This window comes from Suncus etruscus, chromosome 3 (genome assembly GCF_024139225.1).
Source record: "Suncus etruscus isolate mSunEtr1 chromosome 3, mSunEtr1.pri.cur, whole genome shotgun sequence".
Taxonomy (NCBI): domain Eukaryota; kingdom Metazoa; phylum Chordata; class Mammalia; order Eulipotyphla; family Soricidae; genus Suncus; species Suncus etruscus.
In genome coordinates, this window is record NC_064850.1 from 112,463,495 (window position 1) to 112,486,966 (window position 23,472).

General features: G+C 36.9%; 1 protein-coding gene and 1 pseudogene across 1 annotated transcript in view; one reads left to right on the forward strand and one right to left on the reverse strand.

Moving 5' to 3' along the window:
* Positions 1–1,951: 1,951 nt before the first annotated feature.
* On the reverse strand, positions 1,952–2,665 carry LOC126004438 (Y-box-binding protein 2-like; annotated as a pseudogene).
* Positions 2,666–17,464: 14,799 nt separating this feature from the next.
* Positions 17,465–23,472, forward strand: part of IQCM (IQ motif containing M) — a 410,973-nt gene continuing 404,965 nt past the window's right edge. Inside the window, exons 1-2 of the mRNA XM_049770870.1 lie at positions 17,465–17,496; positions 21,899–21,993. Coding sequence (XP_049626827.1) covers positions 17,465–17,496; positions 21,899–21,993 — 127 coding nt within the window. The remainder of the gene's footprint in view (positions 17,497–21,898; positions 21,994–23,472) is intronic.

Sequence of the window (23,472 nt, forward strand, 5' to 3'; positions counted from 1 at the left end):
CCTGTGTATATATATATACATATATATTACTTTTTTGAACTATTACAAATTCTGCCTATTATAGATTCACTTAGATTATAGCGTCCTCTTTTAACATAAAAATATCCCAGGGAGGGTTAAGTAGGCCTATTAATCATTCACATTATAGGGTGGCTTTGTTTCATTAAATTGCTTTTCCTCTAGTTAATGGAAGTTTTGATGGGGCCAGGAAGAGAGAAAAGAGAAGTAATTTAGTTGAGGCGGGATGACAATTCTGAACAGAAGGCCCTGAATTGGGGCTCACTTTTGACATCCAAAGCTTGAGGACAATGGAGACCTAGAGTTGGAAAAAAGGGACACAGAATTGTAAAATCTCCCAGTGCTCTGTACCTCCAACCCAAGGTGAATAATTTTGAATCAGGATTGCTCATGAAGTAATCCAAACTAGGCTGAGGGTGAAACACATATAGTCTGGCAATCATCTATTTGTATCTCAACCAAACTGCCTGCTAGAACTGCCATTTATATTGAGTGCCCCTGGGTGGGGTAGTAAGGACAGCATAAGGATAGATAGCTCAGGCTATCCTGAGCCAGTACACCCAGGTTTACAAGTAAGACAATCTGTTTGGGATAAATTCAATTTGTAAACAAACATACAAAGGAACCAGGATTGATCTTCGTTTTAAGTAAAATAGGTTTAATCTGACAACTGCCTCTTTTTGTTCAAAAAATTGAGAGGGGTACATAAGTCATATTCTATTCTCTGCAAGAGATGGGAATCGCAGATCACAGCATACAAAAGTGGTTGTTATTTTGCATAGGCACAGTAAAAGTTGGCTGTAATAGCATCAAACTTTAAACTGTATACATCATTCTCAAAACAATCAGCTTTTCCATATCTTTGTCTTATACATTTCACATCACTTTTTCATAGACTTCTCTGAACATAAACCTTTCTACAGATACACTTAACTCGAAAATTATTATTATTATTATTTTTTGGTTTTTGGGCCACACCCGGCAGTGCTCAGGGGTTACTCCTGGCTGTCTGCTCAGAAATAGCTCCTGGCAGGCATGGGGGACCATATGGGACACTGGGATTCGAACCAACCACCTTAGGTCCTGGATCGGCTGCTTGCAAGGCAAACGCCGCTGTGCTATCTCTCCGGGCCCAACTCGAAAATTCTTAAACATAAACCTTAATTTATAAACCTTTCTACAGATACACTTAACTTGAAAATTCTTTTTTTTTTTTTTTTTTTTTTGGTTTTTGGGTCACACCCGGCAGCACTCAGGAGTTACTCCTGGCTCTAGGCTCAGGAGACCATATGGGATGGTGGGATTAGAGCCACTGACCTTCTGCATGCAAGGCAAATGCCTTACCTCCATGCTATCTCTCCGGCCCAACTTAAAAATTCTTAAACATTCTTACACCAAGCACTGTAATATGAGTCTAGAATACCTGAGTTTCTTTTCATAAACTTTAAAAAAAATCACAAGAACATTTCTGCAAGTATATATATACAGTTTGAAAATAAATTTGCCAAAACATTTTTATAATGAGCATTGTAATAAGTCTATAGCATCCAAGCTCCTTTGCCATTGACTTCTGTGTACAAAGACATTATTACAACATTTTTTGCAGATATAATTTGAGATCAAGTTGCTAAATAATATACACAGTCAAACATTATAGCAAATGGGAAACATTCACTAGGATAGCTGGGAACTTTTTAAACTCTAACAACATAATGCATTTCCCCAGAATGGTGCAAACTAATATTAAATCACCAAAGTTGGATATAATATTTTCTGCTTGCAGTGGGGCATAAAAAAACCTAATAAAATCCATATAGATAAAACACACTTTAACCATCAATATAGTGACCAATTCAAATAGAGTCGAGATAAACCTAAAACAAAGTTTTTTGGAGATAACCCAGGTTTAGGAGATTCTGAAAACAGCTTCTCTTCAGTTGAGCTTTGGCTCAATGGATTCTCCATTTCCACCTTCGTTTGTATTAGATTGCTAAGGTTGTCTGGGATGGAAAGGCCTTCAGTTCTTGAGCTGGAATCTGGGTTGAGGGACCCGCTCATCTCCCTGCTGCTGGTCCCCTTCTAATGGAGCTTTCTCTTTGGCTTCTACCCCATTAGTGATCTTGATAAGCTTCTGCAGGTTGGGAGGCAGAGGTCCTCGCACAAAGCAGCTTTGGTAGAAGAAAGATGGTAGACATCGGCATCTGGGATACTGCCCAGAATCTTCAGCTCTTTCTCCTTCACTGCCAGCTTCTGTCCCACCTAAGAGGGCCTCTGCCACCATAGGTGGTGGGGCAGCAGAGTGAGGTGGGGGGATGAAATGACAGAACCTGTGTCGATTAGGAGCATATATGTTACCTTTCACTGCCATTTCACCAAGTCTGGATACATTAGCAGCTTTTGATTCCTCTCTCCTTTTACGAAATCAAAACTTACAGTCTCCCCATCGCCATCACTACACAGAAACTTCTTGGAATTGTTTCTCTTAATAGCTATCCAGTGAACACAGACATCTTATTTTGTGTCATTTCTGTTGATAACCATTCCAGACATTGAACCACTTAATAGTGCTCAGGACTTGATTTGTCAGCACTAACTTGTCTACTTGACACAATGTTTGGGGTGTGGGGGATATCTCTAGTTGAGCCATTTTCAGACTCTGAGTCTGCAGAGATGGTAGCTAGCTCATCATTCTTGGGAGATGGGGGTCTCTTTCTGGTTTAGCCAGTAGTAAATGATAAATTATCAGCCTTGGGGAGGTTGTTAGATCGAGAACTCATCACCACTGGGAAGACAATCTTCCCCTATTGTGGCATGTGTGCAGGAGAATTTCTAGGAAGCCTAGAATAGATAGTCCAGAGCGAGACATGCAGGTAGATGGACCAGAGCAACATGAAGCCATTCAGAATAAGGGAAATGTGCACCAGTGTTCCAGTGAAAGGCATGGCACATTCAGTCCAGCTTGAGGGGGCTGTCGTGGTGATAATCCACCAGAGGGTCAAGTCACTCAACATCGTTGTGGTCCTTTTGGGTCCCTAGGCCCTAGGTTGCTGTTGGGCACCAGTTGTAAAATTACCCCATAGACCATATCTCCAACCTATGGTGAATGAGTATGAATAAGGATCGCAAATGAAATAATCCAAACCAGGCTGAGGGTGAAACATGTATAGTCTGGCAGTGATCTACCTCATATCTTGACCAAACTATCTGCCAGAATTGCCATTTTTTGTTGCATACAGAGACCACCCCTGAATAGGGTAGTAAGGACAGTGTAAGGAAAGATAGCTCAGGCTATCCTGAGCCAGTCCCACCCAGATTTACAAGTAAGACAATCTTTGTTTTGGGGGTAAATTGAAGTTGTAGACAACATACAAAAGAATAAGGGATGATCTTTGTTTTAGGTAAAATAAATGCATATAGCTCTAATATAGAGCTACTATACTGGTATAAAAGAAGTAGATATGTAATTCTTACTTAGCAAGAGGTGCAGTGCAGGAATTGAAAGATCAAGACCTATCACCTGCAAGGGGTAGGCCCAGGGGTAGTCCTGACTATTTTAGAAAACAGAATACAGACGATTCTAGCTTAAGATGGTTTGACATATAATTTTCAGAAAGTGTTCCACTAAGATGCAAAGTTTTATGATTTTTTCTGGGGGGAAACTAAGCAGGAAGATCCTTTCCTGTTACATCAGACAGTGGCAATGAGCAGCAAGTCCTAATCAGCCACTTGATCCTAAGGGCAAAAGCTTGCTGTTGTGCAGACAGCTTTTCACTTTCAGCAGAATATTTATTAGTTATGACCTGGACTATACTCTACCCTGATTACAAAATGGGTTTCCTGCTATAGGATATTTTTTAGGGGAGCCATTCCTGGCTCATTCTGCACTCAGAAATTTCTCCTTGCAGGCTTAGGGTTGCCGTGAATTGAACCTTGGTTGGCTGTGTGCAAAGCAAACACCTTACCTGTTGCTCTTCTATTGATCCAGCCCCTGCTTGCTAGAGGATTTTGACAGATGTAAGCTACTATCAGTGTTCTGAGATTTTTAAATCAGGCCAGTAATAGTGTAACAGTGGTGTGTTTTGTACAGTGATTTCAATCTTTTTACATCCTTAAATGACCAGTGCTGTTCAACTTGTGTGTTAGTAGATTAGGTGCACTTATTCCTTTTGGACTTAAGATATTTTTTCAGGATATATTCCCTTCTTTATACATTGATGAATGTCTCTGTCAACTTTTAAAACCAGACCATTTGTATTAGGTCAATGTCCCAAGATATATATTATGCTGTAATAATTTATTCATCAAATATTGAAATGATTAAGTTGATTAATAAACTTTTAATCAACTAAACTTAGATTACTATGAGAATGACTTGAAAATTTTCATTTAATTAAAACATTTTTTTGCTATTCAAGTCAGTAATTTTACTTTTGGGTATTTATGGATGAAAAATGAATACACATGTCTACAAAAACTTTGCATGAATGTTAAAGTTTTAATTTAAAGTTTATGGAATAAATTACCAGTTTTGTGAGACTAATTATTGCCTAAAGCATAGAATCTAAGTAAAATAGTCCACAATTCCATTGATTTAAATAAATTATTTTATATAGATCTATATGTAGTATAAGTGTGTGCTTTGCAATGTGTCAGAGATAATGTCTTTCATAGGCTTCAAAAGTATTTTAGCTTAAGCAGGTGCTTTTTTATTTTTAAACTTTCCTTGAATAGTAAAGCTTTTGAAATACATTCTATTTATTTTAGGACTTATTGCTCTTGTTCTTTTACAGAATAGCATATGTAAATAAAAAACCAAATTGACTGATATTTTGGGTTAATCATACCAAAGGTAAACTTAAGGTGTATCAAAGTTGAGAGACAGGTTTTGCTTCAGATTTTAAAATTAATTGCAGACACACTTGATTAGAAGTCAGTGATTGTATTGATACTAGTTTGGAAAGACTCGCTCTGAAAGGACAGAGCTATAGCTTTATATGTCAGCTTAGCTGGTCATGTGATTTATACTCAAATTGAAATTTTGACAGTAAAAGTGATATAAATTGGCATCTGTAAATTGGCATATTTGAGTTTGGGAACAACTAGATTTTACTGCCTAGGGGATGAAAAGTTTAGTAACTGTTATATAACTTGGAGAGTAGATAGAGATACTGAAAGACAAATAGAGAGAATACATTAATGGTGTTTTTAGGGAAAGGAGATAATTGAGGCCCCTTATCTACATTATAACTATGTATCTAGAATATCTACAATCAATTATAGAGTATCTATTATGGTAGGCCTGAGTTGATTATAATAACTGCGTAGTATTTAGAGGTTTTGGCAGTAGAACCTACTGGAAAATGTCAATGTAAGTTATGTAACCATCAGATTATAAAATAGAGACATTTTCTGATCAAACTAGCTCCCTCTAAGCTCACTCTCTCTTCTACCACTCCGACATCCTGTGTGATCCCAGACCAGAGTAAGCCTAGTGCAGCAAGAAAGAATCAAAAGTTGCATCATTTTCTGACTTCCCCAGGCTTTGTGGGCTTAGCAAGATGATTTTCTTTATAGTTTGCTATTTGTAAAGCTTGATGCACTGAGCAAGAGCTCTAATTTTTATTGATTGGATGACAACTTGATTCTTTTTATTGTCTCAACCCAAACAACAATTCATTCAACAATTATTTTCAGCTCTCACTCAGCAGAAGTGAAGCAGTCAGGGGGAAGCTGTGGGTTGGGAAATATCTGTGCTTCAGGGGTGCAGTCTGCATGGCTTGCAGGCAGTCTGGGGATGTCAGGAGGGTGGAAGGAGGTATAACCAGTGCTGCTTGGAGTGCTGCGGGGAGGATTTCAAAGCTGGTACCACAGCCCCTGGCAGCACCCATAATGCATCTGCTGTGGAGACTGGGACAGAATACTCAAAAACAGTGAGGCAGGGCCAAATCCACAGCAAGACATTTTTGTCTTTTGAGAGAACAGGTTGTTTTGACCCAGCAGCAGCTTGAAACAGAAGAGAAAATGTTCTACATCACCCTTGATGCCTAAATACTTAACCCCAGAGTATAGGGAGAAGAACGAAAGGAAAACAATTGAGGTGAAAAGGAAGAAGATGAGAAAGGGCAGTAATAATGTAGGGGACAGGCACATTGGTAATGTGGGGGAAATGGTTAGCTCTGCCACATATGCTGAGTATAGAGTTGTATATAGTGGAGTATATGCTATACTTAAGCTGAGTATATATGCTGAGTTATTTATATCCTGAGTATCTATGCTGAACTATATATATGCTCTTATATAGATGAGTAGAAATCCTTTATATAAGAGGATCTATGCTGAATAGATGCTGAGCTGTATAATACTGAGTATATAGCAGAATGATGTATAGTGGTACAGCAATATATCTAAACCAGGGTCAACAACACTGAAATTAGGAGATTTGAGCTACAATTACTAAACTTCATAATGTGCTTATCAAGGTGGCAGGTGGGGTCAGGACCTTGGAGACACAGGTGGAGTGAAGTTGATACTGGTGCTGATATGTCAAAAACTCAACTTTATCAATGACTTTGCAAATCATGGCTTTTTAATTAAAAAAAAAGCTAAAACATGAGAGAAAATGTTATCAGCAATATGATATCAAAACATAATTTAAAATGTATGTAAAATGGTGGTGGTGGTGGTGGTGGTGGTGGTGGTGGTAGTGGTGTGTGTGTGTGTGTGTGTGTGTGTTTAAAGCAGCTTAGTGAATGTTATTACCTTTATGATGTCAGTGCTTTTAACTTGACTTGGAAAAGAATGGTGGGTTACACATTCTAAATCATACCTTCATCATATATTCTTAACTGAGGGCCTTCTATCTGAGAAAAGTCTTTGTATAATTCTTATAGAAGCCTCTTTAAGGTTGGAATTAAAGCCCAGGTTTTGGACTCTGAATCTGGAAGGAAGAAGGGATAGAATAGCTTTTAAGAGGGACCATTATATTTATTATGATATTAATTAGCGAACTACAAATTTATGTAAAGTAGATGACTTTTTTTGTCTTAATTAGATGCCTAGTAAAATTTGCTACCAACTTCTGTCACATTGTTAAATGAGAATTTTAGAGTTGTAACACAATAAAAATAAGAAAATTGAACAAAAATTTTTGGTTTTGGTCCACACCCAGTGGTATACCCTTAGAAATTACTTCTGATAGGCTTGGGGAAACCATATGGAATGCCAGGAATTGAACCCAGGTTGGTCATATACAAGGAAAACACTTTATTGCTCTGTCCCTGAAAATGGAAAATATTTTTAAAATAATTTAAACAGTGGAAACAGTTATATCCATGTATATGATAATTAAACAAACACAACATCAACTTGGTTATTTCGTTACCAATGCCATAAGTGGAATAATCATGTTGCCAAATATTGATATACTGTATGAACTTCTTTAGTCTTAGCTGAGATTTTTAACAGTGATGTTAGTATTTCTTTGAAAATTTTATTTCTCACCATAATCTTTTTTTAGCCTTTTCCCCCCATAAACTTAAGATGGTTGGCACCTTCATTGATTCTCTCTTGAGGATCCTATTTATAGCTCAAAAAACACTCTACAGGTGCTGAGATGTCTGGCAAGGTCAGGAATAATGCTACTATATGAAAGACATTCTCATATTTTTCTTGGGTGGGAATTCAAGAGCTAAATGTATCAAGAGATGGACTATACATGGTCTTAGATTAAACCCGGCCTCATACTTGCAAAGCCTATGCTCTACCACTTGAGCCATATCCCTGGCCCCTCATTTATTATTTTTAAAGTATCTAGATTTGTAAATATCTCATCCCAAACAGTTCCAAAGATGCTTTCTGTCCTAGTGGCTCCATTTAGAGTATCTTTTCAAGATAAACATTTTTATTAGTAAAGTCCTGTAACTTTGTTTTTATTATAATACCTCTTATAATTCTACAAAAATCTGCTGCATACAATTCTCAATATTTTAGAATTACATTTTTATTTAATTTTTAAAACAACTGTATTTAAACACGATGGTTACAAAATTGTTCATGATTGAGTTTTTCATACTTAGAATGCTTTATAAGAAAACTAAAGCATGAGCTGGGAAGGTGGCGCTAGAGGTAAGGTGTCTGTCTTGCAAGCGCTAGTGTAGGACAGACTGTGGTTCGATCCCCTGGCATCCCATATGGTCCCCCCAAGCCAGAGGCGATTTCTGAGCACATAGCCAGGAGTAATCCCTGAGTGTCAAACGGGTGTGACCCAAAAACCAAAAAAAAAAAAAAAAAAAAAAAGAAAAAAAAACTAAAGCATTCTAAATTTTTTCCCTTCTGATAGAGGAAATGTCCTTATTTTTAAATTTTATAACTAATTGAATTATTATTATTTTATAACTAATTGAATTATTATTATTTAGCTGTTAATGACTTTTTTTGTGGTTTTTGGGTCACACCCGGCAGTGCTCAGGGGTTACTCCTGGCTTCATGCTCAGAAATTGCTCCTGGCAGGAATGGGGAACCATATGGGACGCCGGGATTCGAACTGCTGACCTTCTGCATGAAAGGCAAACGCCTTACCTTCTTGCTATCTCTCCGGCCCTTGTTAATGTCATTTTGATGTGATCTGATGTGCAGTGATATGTGTATGTGTTACATTGTAGTGTTTGCATATTTGGTTCCAGTGCTCACTGGGATTGCACTCTTATTTGTTGTGCTTGTACACATTCCGTAGTGATGTGTCAGAGATTGCCCACGTATGAGAGGGATCACAGCAGTAGTGGGGCTAGAAAAACTTAATTTATAATGGGACAGTGCCAGGATCATTCTTAGGTCTCTGAACTACAAGGCTGACTAAGTCACATCTCTGGCCTCCTTGAGGACATATATTTACCCACCTAAAATATCTAAGATTATTATGATTAAGATTCTAACATAACAGTGAATAAGAATTGATGCGTAGCATAGGCAGAGGGATGAATTTCCAAGCTTAAAATGAGAGAAAAGAACTGGGATTAAAGTACAGGGATTTAAGTGCTTTTCCTACATGTGGCCAACCTGGTTTGATTCTTGGCACCACGTGGCACCCTGAGCACAGCTTGGGGAATAGATTACCACTAGGTATGGTGCTAAGCTGCCATCCTTCCCTTCCCACCTTACATCAGAGGAGAATGAATAAAAAAAGAGGACTATAAAATCCTAGAATTGTGGTCCAGTCACAAAAGAGCTGAGGTAATCTATGAGAAATATCCAACCAGATATATGATCACACTAATAATGAAAAATTATACAGACAGAGACTAAACACATTCAGAATTGTGAAAGGATGGACTATCTGAATTGTAGAAAATTGCAGTGAGTTCCATGCCAAGAGCTTCGGGTCATAGACTTTAGAAGTTGAGATTAAAACTCACCTCAAGTTTACTAACCAGAAGTACCTCAGGCACTAAAATATTTTTTCCTGGATCTTAGTTACTGTATCTATAACATGGAATTCATCTGAATCTGCTTCTGATGTCAATGTGATGATTAAAAGAGAGCATATATGCTAAGTTTTTAGAGTTGTTCTTGATCTGTAATGAGTGAAACAATCAGATAACTTGCCTATGGGACATCAGTTCTCCAAATATGTTTCAAAGGACACGAGGTCTTATGAGAATTAATAACAGTTGCCAGAGACATGCTTCATAATCAACTTTCCAGAAACAACAAGTTAAATTCAATTAAATAGGTTTCTTTACTACCTAATATTTATGTCATGGGTTTTTTTTTTAAAGGAAAAAGCCATATTATGAGCTGTATTTAAGATATAATTAACTGTAGAACCATTTATATTAGACTCATTATAGGAGACATATTTTGTATAGAACCCTACTTTTAGAAAACACTATTTCTCATGATTATAGCTAAAATCCTCAGCTAGAATTCAGAATTTTCTGTTTGTCCTCTTGTAACTTTCTCATCTAGATGTCCCTGATGTAATAAATATTTTCCTATAGGCAGATTGATCTTTTCACTCTTTGTTAATATATGCATTATGCTTATTCTTTGGTAGTTACATTTGCTCAGTAATCAGGAAGCTATCCATCTGCTCTTAATCTATACCAACACACACTCTACCACTTTTCCTGACCTTTTCTTAAATTTAATATTCTTCTTCTGTGGTGTGCTATCACATTAAAAAAATTTTTTTTATCTAAAGGACCTTTATTTTGACAGCTTTCTTTGAATGTTGATTATAGAAACAAGACTAAATTTCCTTTCATAGGTTGTTCTCTAACTACTTCTTTTCTTTCCTCACAAAAGATTTGCTTATAACTGACATGCGACATTTCCTTGTGCTATTGCTTTTCCTCCAAAGTCTGCGGCAGCACGTTTGCTCATTCTTGTCCTCCTTGTCAGTGGGGGAGGAAACATGAACATAACTCTCTGGTATTGCTTTCCTGTGCTAGTTCATACCTTTTTCCCCTCAGTGAGAAGCGAGAATAAACCATGTTTATTCTTCAGAAGTAACCACAGTGTCTGATACATAGGCTTGAGTCTCAGACACACTCTGTGTAATAGGCTGGGACTTGCCTTTTAGAGTGTAGCCCTTTCAAGAAAAATCCTTTAAAGTCTTTAAAGGTGGGCTGTACTAGATGGAGTTTCTGCCAGTTTTCTGCAAGGAAAAGGGGGAGGAATTGATCTGCCAATCAGGAATCCTTCATTCAAATGCTCCCCACAGTCCACAAACCTCACTTTGCTGTCTTGCCTTCAGCAGATGTGGTGAGCCATCCTGTACCAGGCAAAATAAATCTACCTTTTATGGGTACTCCCCACTTTTCCCCACATCTCCAGACATTGTCCTCATAAATAGGTACTCTATCACAATCTTCATCTGTACCCACATCCGAAGCTCATCCACCAGGTGCCCACCCTACAGGGTTTCCTGTGAGCTCTGCCATCCTTCCTCTTTTACTTTGATACTGACTTTCCCTTTTCTATGTTTTTGGTTTCATTTCACTGTGATTTGAGGGAAAGAGAAAGGTAATATTGCTTGATCTGCTGTCCAGCCTCTGTAGTAACATGTGTTTAGAATGTTATCTAGTTATATTTTTAAATTAAAAAGTATTTTGCTTAAATAAAAAGAATTCTAGGGCAGGATACTAGCTCAAAGAGTGGAGTCAGCTCATGTGGCCTCAAGTTAAATTCCCAGTACTAGCAGATCTCTCTCTAGACCTGAGCACCACTGGGTAACCTGGGTGAACCCCGCACTGATGTAACTGATCGGTATCATGTCACAAGAACAATTAGACATGAGGCAGGTACCTCAGCACCAGGTATCACTGGGTGTTCACTGACCTGCTAAGGATGTTTCTAGAAAACAAACAGCAAAGTCAAGAATTTCATGAGTATTTAAACCAGGCTGAGTGCTCTTAGATATTTCCTCTTTATTGCTTCATATATTCTGGACAGATCCACAAAATACTGTGGAACGATTGAATATTAAAATCCACTTCTTTCCCGAGAGAAATGGTTCCTCTGACCAGGGCTTAAGACTGTTGCTTTGCACACACAGGATCTCAGTTTGATGATCTTTGGAACCATGTATGCTCCCCTGAGCACTACGAGGAGACACTCCAGAGCTCAGAGCTGTGAGTAGCACTTAAGCATTGGTTTGTGTGTGTGGTTCCAACCCCATCCCCAGGCAAATCCACTACTGTAAAACCACAGTGATTTGTCCCCATAGAGCAGGCATTAGTTGTAACAAATTTATGTTCTGGTAAGTAGAAAAACAACACATTCAACAGAAAGCATCTCTTTTAAATGATAAATGCTTTTGTTATGCTAAAATGGTCTTTATTTTTGCAGTCTTGTAGTTATGAAAAAGGGAGGGACAAAAGGAGTGAAATTAGAGGTATGAGTGAGAAAGATAAAATTAGCAGGTGGTCTAGAGGCCCAGAGAGGGAGGTTTCCAGAGTACCTTCTCTTCTCTCTGCTTCTTGCTTTTTGTCCTGTAAGAAGAACCTTATATGATACTCTGACCTTGAATGTTTTTGATTCAAAACTACAATGAAAAATTTAAAACTGAGTTTCTATAGATGGTCTTGGTTAGAAATGTGGATTCAAATGGCGCCCTCTGTCCACTCTCTACTTTTTATACTCATAGAATACCCTAGAATTTTATTTTTGGTGGACTAGAAAGGAGATTCAAATCTTTCTTAACAGGTCTTAATTAGGCTCAGATTCCATCAGAGTATGTGTGCTGACCTGGAATAATAACGAACACGAAATTAAATTTTCTATAGTCACAGGTGCTCAGCCAAGGATGTCAGCGGTTTCTGTATCTTCGCAGGATAGTCTCCTGCATGTGTGTTTTGCTTCTGCGCTGAGATGCCTGGTGCCTGTTGAGTACCTGCCATTTGTTCCGGTTGGCACAAGGTCAATCTGGTACTTGACTGTGGACTCATTTCACAGCCTAGCTGCTTGTTATTTTTTTTTTTCTTTTAGGACTTGGTTTGACAGTTTGGTTTTCAAACCTCTGCAAATGATCTAGTAAAATAAAAATAGTAAGCTTAGCAGTCAATTATGGCTTCTCTTTATAAACACATCAGGTAGAAGTAAAATTAAGGAAAGCAATTGATATTGGGCCAATGGCAAAAGTAGGGTGCTCTGATTTGTCCAATGCTTCCATTGTTTGAAAGTCACCTACAGGAGAAAATTCTTCCAGAAAGTTGGTCATTTCCCACGGTTCTCTAACCTCCAAGTAATTAACTGGCTCAAACATGGAGCTTTATGAAAATTACAACACGGTTCTTTTAATTACATTACTTTGCTATTAGCATAACATAATACAAAGTGCGCCTGCCTGAACATTTTATATTTAATTTTAATTTTGCAGAATTACACTGTAATTGTATAAATAGACTTCCACTATTAAAAGAAAGTTAAAAATACACATTTTCATTTTTTTTACATATGGCAAAAGCTTCTCAAGTGTATTAAAATTCTGTTAATCTCTTCATTGAATAATAAAAATGGGCTTTCCTTGGATATAATTAATGCCACCTATACTATCCAGTAGAGAACAGAAATGTTAAATTATACATGAAAAAGGGGCTAAGAGTATTTCATTACCAAACCAATTCTGCAATTTCCACAGATGTATGGAAAACGTTATTCACCTCTTGGGGAAAGCCTTTGGCAGAAAGCTGAGTTTTGCTTGGCCTTATATAAGCATCAGTTTAGTCTCTGGTTAGCTTGTTCTTGAAGTCAGCTGTACACACCTTTCATGTTGTGGAAGGAAAAACATAGTTAGTGCTTAACCCATATTTATTTTTTATTGCCATTTAATCTCCATATTGAGTTTCAGATTTAGGATTCTAGTGAGATAGTGTAAATATGGACTGTTTGTACTAATGCCACTTTCCAAGTGAGCAATGGGATTCTGGAATTTTGCGTCTTAGTTTCTTAAAGGCTCATCACCTAAACATCTTGTGGTGTAGAAGAGGTGTAATTATGGAGGATGGTGAAGTTTCTGTTGTGCAATAATCTTTTTAGAATCCTCAGCCTTTCAATAAACAGCGTAGCTTCAGGTACATATTAAAAATAAAAACTTTTTCAGTTTTTAGGTGAAAAATGTGGATAATTAGATTCCATGGCAGACAGAGAAAAACAACAAAAGACAGTAATAAAATTTTGAAAACAAATAGTGTTACCTACAAAAGCTATGTGTGTGCAATGAAATATGAAGCAGAAATCTCATTATTAATCCTTTTATTGAAAATTTCGGGTGTCTGAATAAAATTACATGCACTTTATAATATTTGGTTTTTAATTATTGGAGGTTTGATAGTCTAAAATCACAACTGCTCTTTCTAAAATGAAATCAGTGATCTAATATCTGATAGCATATTAAACTACAAATTCACAATATTTGTCTTCATGTTAATATTGAGATGATACATTTATAAGATAAAAACATTAAAATTGAAAGACCAAGTTTACTTACCACAAGTTAGGATGCTTTATTTGAATAAAATGTGAGTTAAAATGGGTGTCTGTTTCATTGATACTCAAGGGAGGTGTGCATAGAAGCACATGTTTGAGAGTATTCTGATTCAGAGGTACTGTCACAGGTATTCTCATGGTGGGGTAAAGCTACTGGCATGTGCTGCTTTACTGTCATTTTTGTTATTAGATTATGTTTTCAGCCTAGATTTTAGGGAGGCTTTCATCGTTGATTAAGAATATTCCATTTAGTCTTTAAATTACCTTCAATTTCAGGGACCAGGGTATTGATGTCTAATTACTCTCAAAGGTAAATTAGTCAGCCACTAACACTGCAGTTTTGTGCACCAGGAAAACACAGTGCCTATTCTAGTGTATTCTTTTATAATATCTGGTACACAGTAGAGATTAGACTCAAGTGATTTTTATAAACAGGACTTTTTATTTTTATTTATTTTTTATTGAGTCAACAGGACTTTTTAATTGAATTCAGGCTTAAATATTCAGTGCTCCTATAGATTGAGCCCAGGCTCACACATATGAAGTATGTGTTCTGTGTGCCTGTCTCCAAATATAAGTTGTCTATTTGAATGATGGTGGGTTTGGGGAGAAAATGTAATTATTTTGCTTACATTTTGGGTTTTTAACTTTCACAATGAATCAATGGCATATTTAGGTTTTTCTTACTACAAAACCAGACTGAACTTTTGCAGATAATAAAAAGTGGAGAGAGTACTTGCATCTGAGTCTTTCTGATTTCAACTAACATTTGCTAAACCCCTAAAAGCCCACTGTGATTCTGGGATATATTATGTGTAAATATAATTATATAATCTGTAGAGTCAGAGGTGAATAAAAATAACCAGTTTCTTTTGCCTACTTAGTTTATGATCTCTTTGGAAAAGTTGATAGCATTTAAAAATTATATTCATAATAATACAACTACAAATGCAATAAGTGCTTTGAAGGAAGTGAACACAGATTTATTGGCATGAGGAATTTTTGTTAATGGGGTCTTTTTTGGTTTTGGGCCCCACTTGGCATTATTTGGGGGCCACGCTTGGAAATGCTTATGGGACCATATGCAGTGCTGGGAGTTGAACTGGTGTCAACTGTATGCAAGGCAAGAACTATAGCCATTGTTTTTTCTCTCTGTCCCATGAATAATGTTTTTAAACTTTTTCACCAAACCTTGAAAGAAGTCCTACTCCTAATCCTATTTAGGCTCTTTCAGAACTTTGAAGAAATAGGAATCCTACCAGTTTCTGTGAGGCAAACATTACTTTGATAAGAAAATTAGACAGAGACATCACACAAAAAAGAAAAATGTAGACATATCTCTGTTGAACATAGATGCAGGGATCCTCAACAAAATAATGACAAATTAAATCCAAGAATACATCAAAACCAATCATGCATGTATGCTATGTGAAATATGGATCCAGTTCCATCTTTTCAACACTACTTGTTGCATTTATTACAACAACATTTGTTTTCCCAATGCTATTTGTTGAAGAGGATTTCCCTTGTTCTATTTCATGCACTGGGATCTTCTGTCATTGGTTAATTGTTCATATATCTGCAGGTTTATCTCTGGACTTTCAATTCTGTTCCTTTGGCCTGAAGGTTTGCTTTATTCTAGTACCACACACTTGTTTATTATAGCTGGTTGTACCAGGTAGGACTCCAAAAATCGAAGAAGATTTTTAAGATAATGTTTTCAGTCCATATAGTTTGGATACAACCAGATATGGTCCAAATATTGTGATTTGTTCAAGGATAGGCTTGTACCCCAGGCCAGTACTTTCAGAGTCTAGCTTATTCATAAAGTTTTGCTGAAACTCAGGCACTGAATATACTGAGCGAGTATACTGAGAATACTGAGTTATGAGTAAGGGAGACTGAAACTGCTGGAAGCCATGTTTTCATTGTAGGCAAGAACCTTGCTGGGGATGGAGCCAGCACAGAAGCTCTGAGAACTAGGACGACAAAAACAGGCACTGATGAAAAATTTAAGCCCCTAGATCCAAGCATGCCTGAAAAGCTTTACTTTAGAATTTGAAATTGCTGGTGCCTCTGCATTCCCTTTTAGCTGAACAGCTCTTTGAAATTTAATTCTGAGAGAGATCAATTTTTATTGTTTATGGAAGCCGGCAGTACTAGATTTGCAAGTGGTGCATATTAAACAGTGATAGAGGCTGAAATGAAAATAAAATTTTATTAAATGCTATGTTACATAGTTTGCGAATGTTAAAATGACAGTTAGTACAGTTATCCTAAGATAATGTAGTGATGTCAGAGTTATTGCTACAAAGGACTCTGTTGTGTATGTAAACATTTTAATGGGATTATTATATTACTGCCCCTACCCTAGGGTGTGATCTGGCATTCTGCTCCCACCCTAGGGTGGTACCTGATTCTGCTCCCACCATTGGGTGGTACCTGATCCCACCATTGGGTGGTACCTGATTCTGGGGCATAAAAACAAGGGTCTGTGGAAGGCGAGGGGCTTTTTGTCCTGGACCTATTCTTAGGCCTTTTGGTTTCGGCCTCTTCACGGAATAAAGAGCTGTTTTCTTCGGAAGCCTGACGGCCTGTTGGCTTTCTTCCCGCCGCATTCACCTCAGAACTGCCGACTGAACAGGGTAACAGACACATGGTCCTAGCTGGAGGAGAAAGGCCTCATCCTCCATCCCTCATCAGTCAACCTCTTCAGGGGCTGACTTGCAACAGGGCTCTATTGGTTAGAAGAGATTTTTAAAGGCTTTTGTGACTGCTGAGAGAGTATAATGGGTAGGGCTCTTGCTTTGCATATTGCTAACCCGAGTTTGATCTCTGACAACCCATAAAGTCCCCTGAGCACCTCCAGGGTGATTCCTGAGCACAGAGCCAGGAGTAATCCCCAAGAAATGTCAGGTGTGACACCAAAATAAAAAATAACTAAATGGTGCTTTTCACAGTATTATATATTTTAGTAAACAGGAACAATTTACAGCATTTAGGCAAGGTAAGAAGTTTATTTGTTGAACTGAATTTTTGTCTTCTGGGGGCACATAATAGATACTTGAGCTGGTATTTGCCTAAAATGTAGCAGTTACTTCGGGGCTGGAGCTACAGTACAGCAGGTAGGACATTTATCTTGCATGAGGCTGACATGGTTTGATCCTTGGCATCCCATATGGTCCCTAGAATCTGCCAGGTGTGATTCCTAAGCGAAGAGCCAGGAGTAACCCCTGAGTGCCTCCAAGTGTGGGCTCAAAATAAACTACAATAAAAACAGTCGCAGTTACCAGAAGCCATATATTATGACCAGTTATATGTTGTTCATAATTATATCCAATTTGCTAGTAAAGAAAAAAATAAGTACTAACACAAGGACACATGGCTTTATTTCTTTATTTTAATTCTAGATATTCTAAGGGCACAGACATTGCTAAATATGTTGAGGACATACAGCAGCATGGAACTAAGAGCCCAAGGATTGAATGGAAGGTATGTCAGTGAACAAGGTGACACAGCTTTGAGTTTTTGAGAAAAAACTCAAGGGTTTCATCAGATTCTATTCATTCCAGTTCCCAGAAGAACTAAACAAATGTGCTATTGGAATATAACAAATGGGATATCTTTCCAGATTAACTTAAAAGAATGATCACATTAAACATTTTTCTTTGGGAAAAGCAATTGATAAAGTCTAAATTCGAATAGGTAAACATTTTTACTGATAGATCATGAGTTTATTGTTTGGGAGTTTATTTTTTAAGTCAACTAAAATAGCTTGGTAACTTAAAAGTCATTTTGAAAATGTGTATGGGAACTGAATTTTAAATATGATACACCTGAGAACTTTTACATTGACTGACATCAAGGTACTGATTTCCTTATTTAAACAGTGAAGCCAGAGGATAATCAGCCCTACAGATGTGGCAGATCAGGTGAGCCCCACTGTATCGACTGTAATATTTTTAAGTAACAATTTGAAATTCTATAGATAGAATTGTGGAAAGTAGATTTAAGTTATTTGGGTGATATATGCTAAGCACTTTTATAAAGAATAGTGTTAACAATACTGTAAGTCTGGGGCCTGAGTGATGGTGCAGTGCTAGGGCTTTTGCCTTGCACGTGGCTGACCTAGGACGGACATCCGGTCAATTCCTGGGCGTCCCATATGGTCCCTCAAGCCAGGAGCGATTTCTGAGCACATAGCCAGGAGTAACCCTTGAGCATCACTGGGTGTGGCTCAAAAACTAAAATCTAAAACCAAACCAAACCAAAACAAAAAGCAATAGCAAGGCTAATTGGATCACATTGTTCTCTATATTCAACCCATGGCTTTGAAAATGTGTTATCTTGTCCCTTTGTAGCAAGTTTAGTTTGTAGGGGAAAAAAAACACTTTACTCACTTTCAGGACAGATGTGATCTGCTTGCTCTTTTTCTGGAAACTGGGAACTATCTTTTATCTCCTATTATTCCCAGTCTCCTAACTAAGGACAGAAACCAATTCTCTCTTTTGGTGCATATTGGCTGATGTATCCTTTCCATTTCTATTTTTAAACAATTCGTTGAATTAGAATCTCCTTTGGTGACTTTCTTCTTTGTGTGTGTGTGTTTATGAGTGAGGTTGTAACAATTTTCCTGCCATCACTGTCTCCCACAGCTGTCCAGGGGCATAGATATTATCCTTTTACAATCTAATTTCTCAAGTGGTTAAAACCCTTTTCTCTACTGCCTCACTGTTCACTCACTGCTTAGCATCTTGCAATCTGGCACCTCCATCTCCACTTTGTGGAAATGGCTGACCTTTCAATTACTAATTAACAGCCTCTTCCACCTCTCTTGCTTATAGAAGTTTCAGTTGAATTTATTCCTGTTGATCATATAGTTATTGAAATAATCTTGTTCATTGGCCTTCATGACATTATACTACCATATTTTCCGGCATATAAGATGACTTTTTAACCCATGAAAAACTTCTTAAAAGTCGGGGGTCGTCTTATACAGTATACAGCATGCTGAAACTTACTCCAGCTTCAGGGACGAGTGTTCCCCCCCTCTTTTACCGCTGCATCCCATCCAGCTGCCAAGCCTCATCACTCAATCCTCATCACTCAGTCCTCTGCTTGTCCTGATTCATCTTTCAGTGTACATTGAGGAGTTGAGCTACTGATTACTGAGCATCACTTCTCATCCAACCACCGGGTATGTGGCTTTCCTCTGTTCAGCTTTTATGGGACACAAAGGAGGCGCTCTGTCTTTCTCTAACTGTCCTTTTAATCACTGTACCCCAGCCAGTTGCATTTGGAGGAGCCCCCTCTTATTGCTCTCAATGTAGATCACAATTAAAAAAAAATAACAGTCACTCATTACAAATGACAAATGTAAAATGATTTTGGCACTCCAAAATCTAGCTTTATTAAACAAATATTGTTAACCTTTGAGAGTTCTAGTCTTTTTCTCTTACGTTTTTTTGATTTCCATTTAGTGAGCTTTAAAAGAGAGGTAGTCTTATATGGTGAAGATAGCCCAAACCCTAATTTTAACAGAAAAGTAGGGGGTTGTCTTATGCACCTAGTCATCTTATATGCTGGAAAATACAGTAACTCTGTAGTATCTCTTTCAGTTGTGATCTTTGGTCCTTGTCTTTCATTGAATTTATTCATTTAATCTAAAGTGTTTATTGCATAAATGTGTAGCAATAGTTTAATATTCTTTTAATTTCTACAAAATGGTTAGTGATATCTCTTATTGATAGTGTCTTGTCAATTATTTTTAAATAACTAGTCTAGCTAGAAGTTTTAAATACTTCTCAAAAAACCAACTTTAGATTTCATCAATTATTCTATTTGCTGTCTTTATTATTGATTTTTCATTTTTATCTTTTTTGTTATGTCATCTTGCTTACTGTGGATTAATAAGGGATAACAGAAGTGAGTATATGAGTTTATGGTAACTATAAAATGCTAGTAAGAAAACATAGGTGATATGCCCATTGATTTTGGCATTAGAATGACTTTGGGAATTTAATGGTAAGGGAAACAAAAGGTAAAGTAAACTAATGGAACTACATCAAATTAAGAAAAAATGACATTTATAAAATAAAAAACAGTGATAGAAACTACATTAAAAAGTTATACAGCACTGTGTGGGGTTGGGTAAAAAAGTTATACAGCATTGTATGACTTTTAGGACAAAATTTCACACTTTTTCACTGTTTATCACCATACTTAATACAATACCGAAGAACCAATCTCCCCCACCATAGACTTTTTTTTTTTTTTTTACAAAATTGTTCATGACTGAGTCTTCCAATATTCTTCACTTTCCCACCACTAATGTGCCCAATATCCATTTCCCAGCCCTCCTTCTTGTCCTCACCTCTGCCTGCTTCTGTGCAGACAGTTTTTATATTTCCTAGCTTTCTTTTTCCCTTCAGTATTGTTACTGAAGGGGCATCGTACATAACACTTTATTTACTTTCAGCACCCTGTTCTTGTTCAGTTTTTGTTAGGTCTTGTTTTAACTCTAATTATCATAGTTGTTCCTTCTCTGCCCTAACTGCACTCACTGCTCTTTGTGGCAAGCATCATACCATGGACCATTTATTCTGGCCCTTATCTCTATTGCCTATGGATATGGATATTACTTGTCTCTGAATATTTTTATATACCATAAATAAGTGTGTTCATTCTGTCTGTCCCTCTACCCACTTTGTTCAGCATAATACTCTCCATATCCATGTATAAGCAACTTTCATGACTTGATTTTTCCTAATAGCTGCACAGTACCTCTTGTATAGAACAACCAATGCTGTTGCAGATGTAGGGAGAAAGGATTTTTATCACCATAGTATTTGAAATCTGCCACCAACCACCCTCTACCACACCCACTTCCCCTACCCTAGTTATGTAGCCTCAGTCCTGTGGTTAGAGTTAGCCTAAGGGTTTGTATCTGTTTGATTTTGTATAGCCCTTTACTTTGTCTTTTTCTAATCATCTATGAGTTAGATTAGTGCATAGATTTTCATTTATTTTGCTCATGATTATCCTTTCTAATTCTATGTCTTCTAATGGAGGAGCATTTTATGGTGTGTGTCCACCACATCTCAAACCTCTCATCTGTGTGGACACTTGCCTATTGTAAATAGGACTGCGATGAATGGAGATGTGCGTTAATCTTATCAGACTGACTTTTTTCATGCTCTTAGGTATTGGAAATGGAATTATTGAATAAGATGGTATGTATTTTAATTTTTTGTTTTATGTTATGAAGGGGACAAACTGGGTGTTTCTGGGGGAGCCCAGGCTATTCTCAGAGATGTTTTGAAGTAACTGAGGCTGCATATGGCAGTGTTGAGAAGATCTTGTGGTGTTGTGGATTGAAACTGGTCTTTGAACATGCAAGGCCTGTGTCAGATGAAATATTTTGAGAAAACTTTGTGCTTTTTTACAGAGTGTGACCAGTTTACATTTCACTGACAATGTACAAGTTTTCCTTTTTCTCCTCTCACCAGCACTCTTTTTGGACATTTTATGAAAACCATTTTCATGGGTGTGAATTAGCTCACTGTTGTTTTGATTTTTGTTTTCTTGCTAATAAGTGATGATATGTACTTTTTTATTGACCTTGCTTCAAATTTTGAGATAATATAAATCTCACTGACGTGAGTTCTGAGAAAACAATTACTTTTTCTTTTGTTCTAACCACCTCTCGACCACTCTTAGAGCACATTGGTTATGTTACTTTTCTTAGTCAGAGTTTAAATACTCAAATTATGTTTCCAATAAATTATTATATTGTATAGATAGATTTATTTAAGTAAATTCAGTGCCCACTAATCTTTATTTTATTCAACCTTTTTCATTTTCAAGTCCCTTATTTTATTTATTGTTGCTCCAGCAACAATACTGGGACAGTATTTGGAGTTATCACACTCAAGCCAGAGTCTCTCAGGGGCTACCAAATTTGTACTCAGTTGAGCTATGAGGAACCAGGTAGAAATTAAATTCAAGGTTTCTTATATGTTCCCTGGCTACAGAATATGAAGCACTTAAGATATCTTCTCATTCTGTATCTGGTAGAGACTTTACTTTGCCTGAAACTATCATGATGTCATATTTATTAATCTATTCTCAATGATTAATAGATATTCTGACTCTCAAAGGAAAAATTGAATAAGCATTAACTCCTAAGGTCACATTCCATTCTCTTAGAGCATTTTAGTTGTGGCTCTTTATGGCCTGGATATGGATGTGATGAAGTATGAAGTGAGTCTACTTATCATGATTAAAAAATATCATTACAGTGTTTACTTCCTGAATCATGAGGAATTGGGAAATTGTTATTAATTATGTCTCTTAAGTCATTTTTTTGGTTTAATATCTTAGTAGAATGTATTTCTACATTGTTATATTTACTTGTTTTTTAACTTCTCTTTAATGTCCTAATGTAGGACATTCAATATAATTTGATTTATTAACTTTTCTATGCATTTATTTCATTGTTCTTTCATTTTATTTTATTTTTAAATTTTTTGCTCATATTTGAAAGTACCCAGGGATACTCTGGCTCTGTGCTCAGGGAGCACTCCTGACATGCTCAGGGGATTGTATGTGGTTCCAAGGATTGAAAATGGTATTGGCAGTGTATAAGGCAAGTGTCGTTAGCCCTGTACTATATCCCCAGTTCCTGTTTATTCATTTAATAATTGAATATTATTGAATTTAATTAAAATAAAATGACTAATTCCACATGTAAAGATTAATAGCTATAAGAAGTTTTTGTGCCATTGACCTTATTTTTCATTTTGTAGATTTTCCGTTCACTCTTGGTGGTGCTCAAGGTTTAGGGCTCTTTATTAGGTACTTAGAGAACTTGGGGTGCTGGTGATCAAACTTTAGGTTCCACATGCAAAATATGCATACTATCCCATTGAGCTACCTTCTTGGAATCCCCCCTACATAGTCTTATATTCTGATACAGAGAGTAATTAATAAATACAGTTTAGGCTTGTGATATACACATGTTGTGGAGCAAATAGAGCAGTCAGAAGTTGGGGAGAACATCTCATTAACTACTCATGGGAATGTTGACTTGACCAACTTTCTGGAAGACAATATGAAAATTCCTCAAAAAAATTAGTAATTGAGCTTGCATAATTCCACTCATAGAAATTTTTATCCAAAGAACCCCAAAACACAATGTAGAAAAGACATCTGTACTCCTATATTCATTGTAGAGGTATTTACAGTAGACAAAATGTATAACTACCTAAGGGCCCAAGAACAGATGAGTGGATAAATAATCTAGGGTACATATGTACATATACACAGTGGAATACAATGTGGCTATAAGATGAAATCATGCAATCTGCTACTGTGTAGATATGAAGAACATGTGTCAAGGAACTTACTAAATCATAGGGAAAGACAGACACAGAATTATATCACTCAAATATAAAGATATATAGTAGG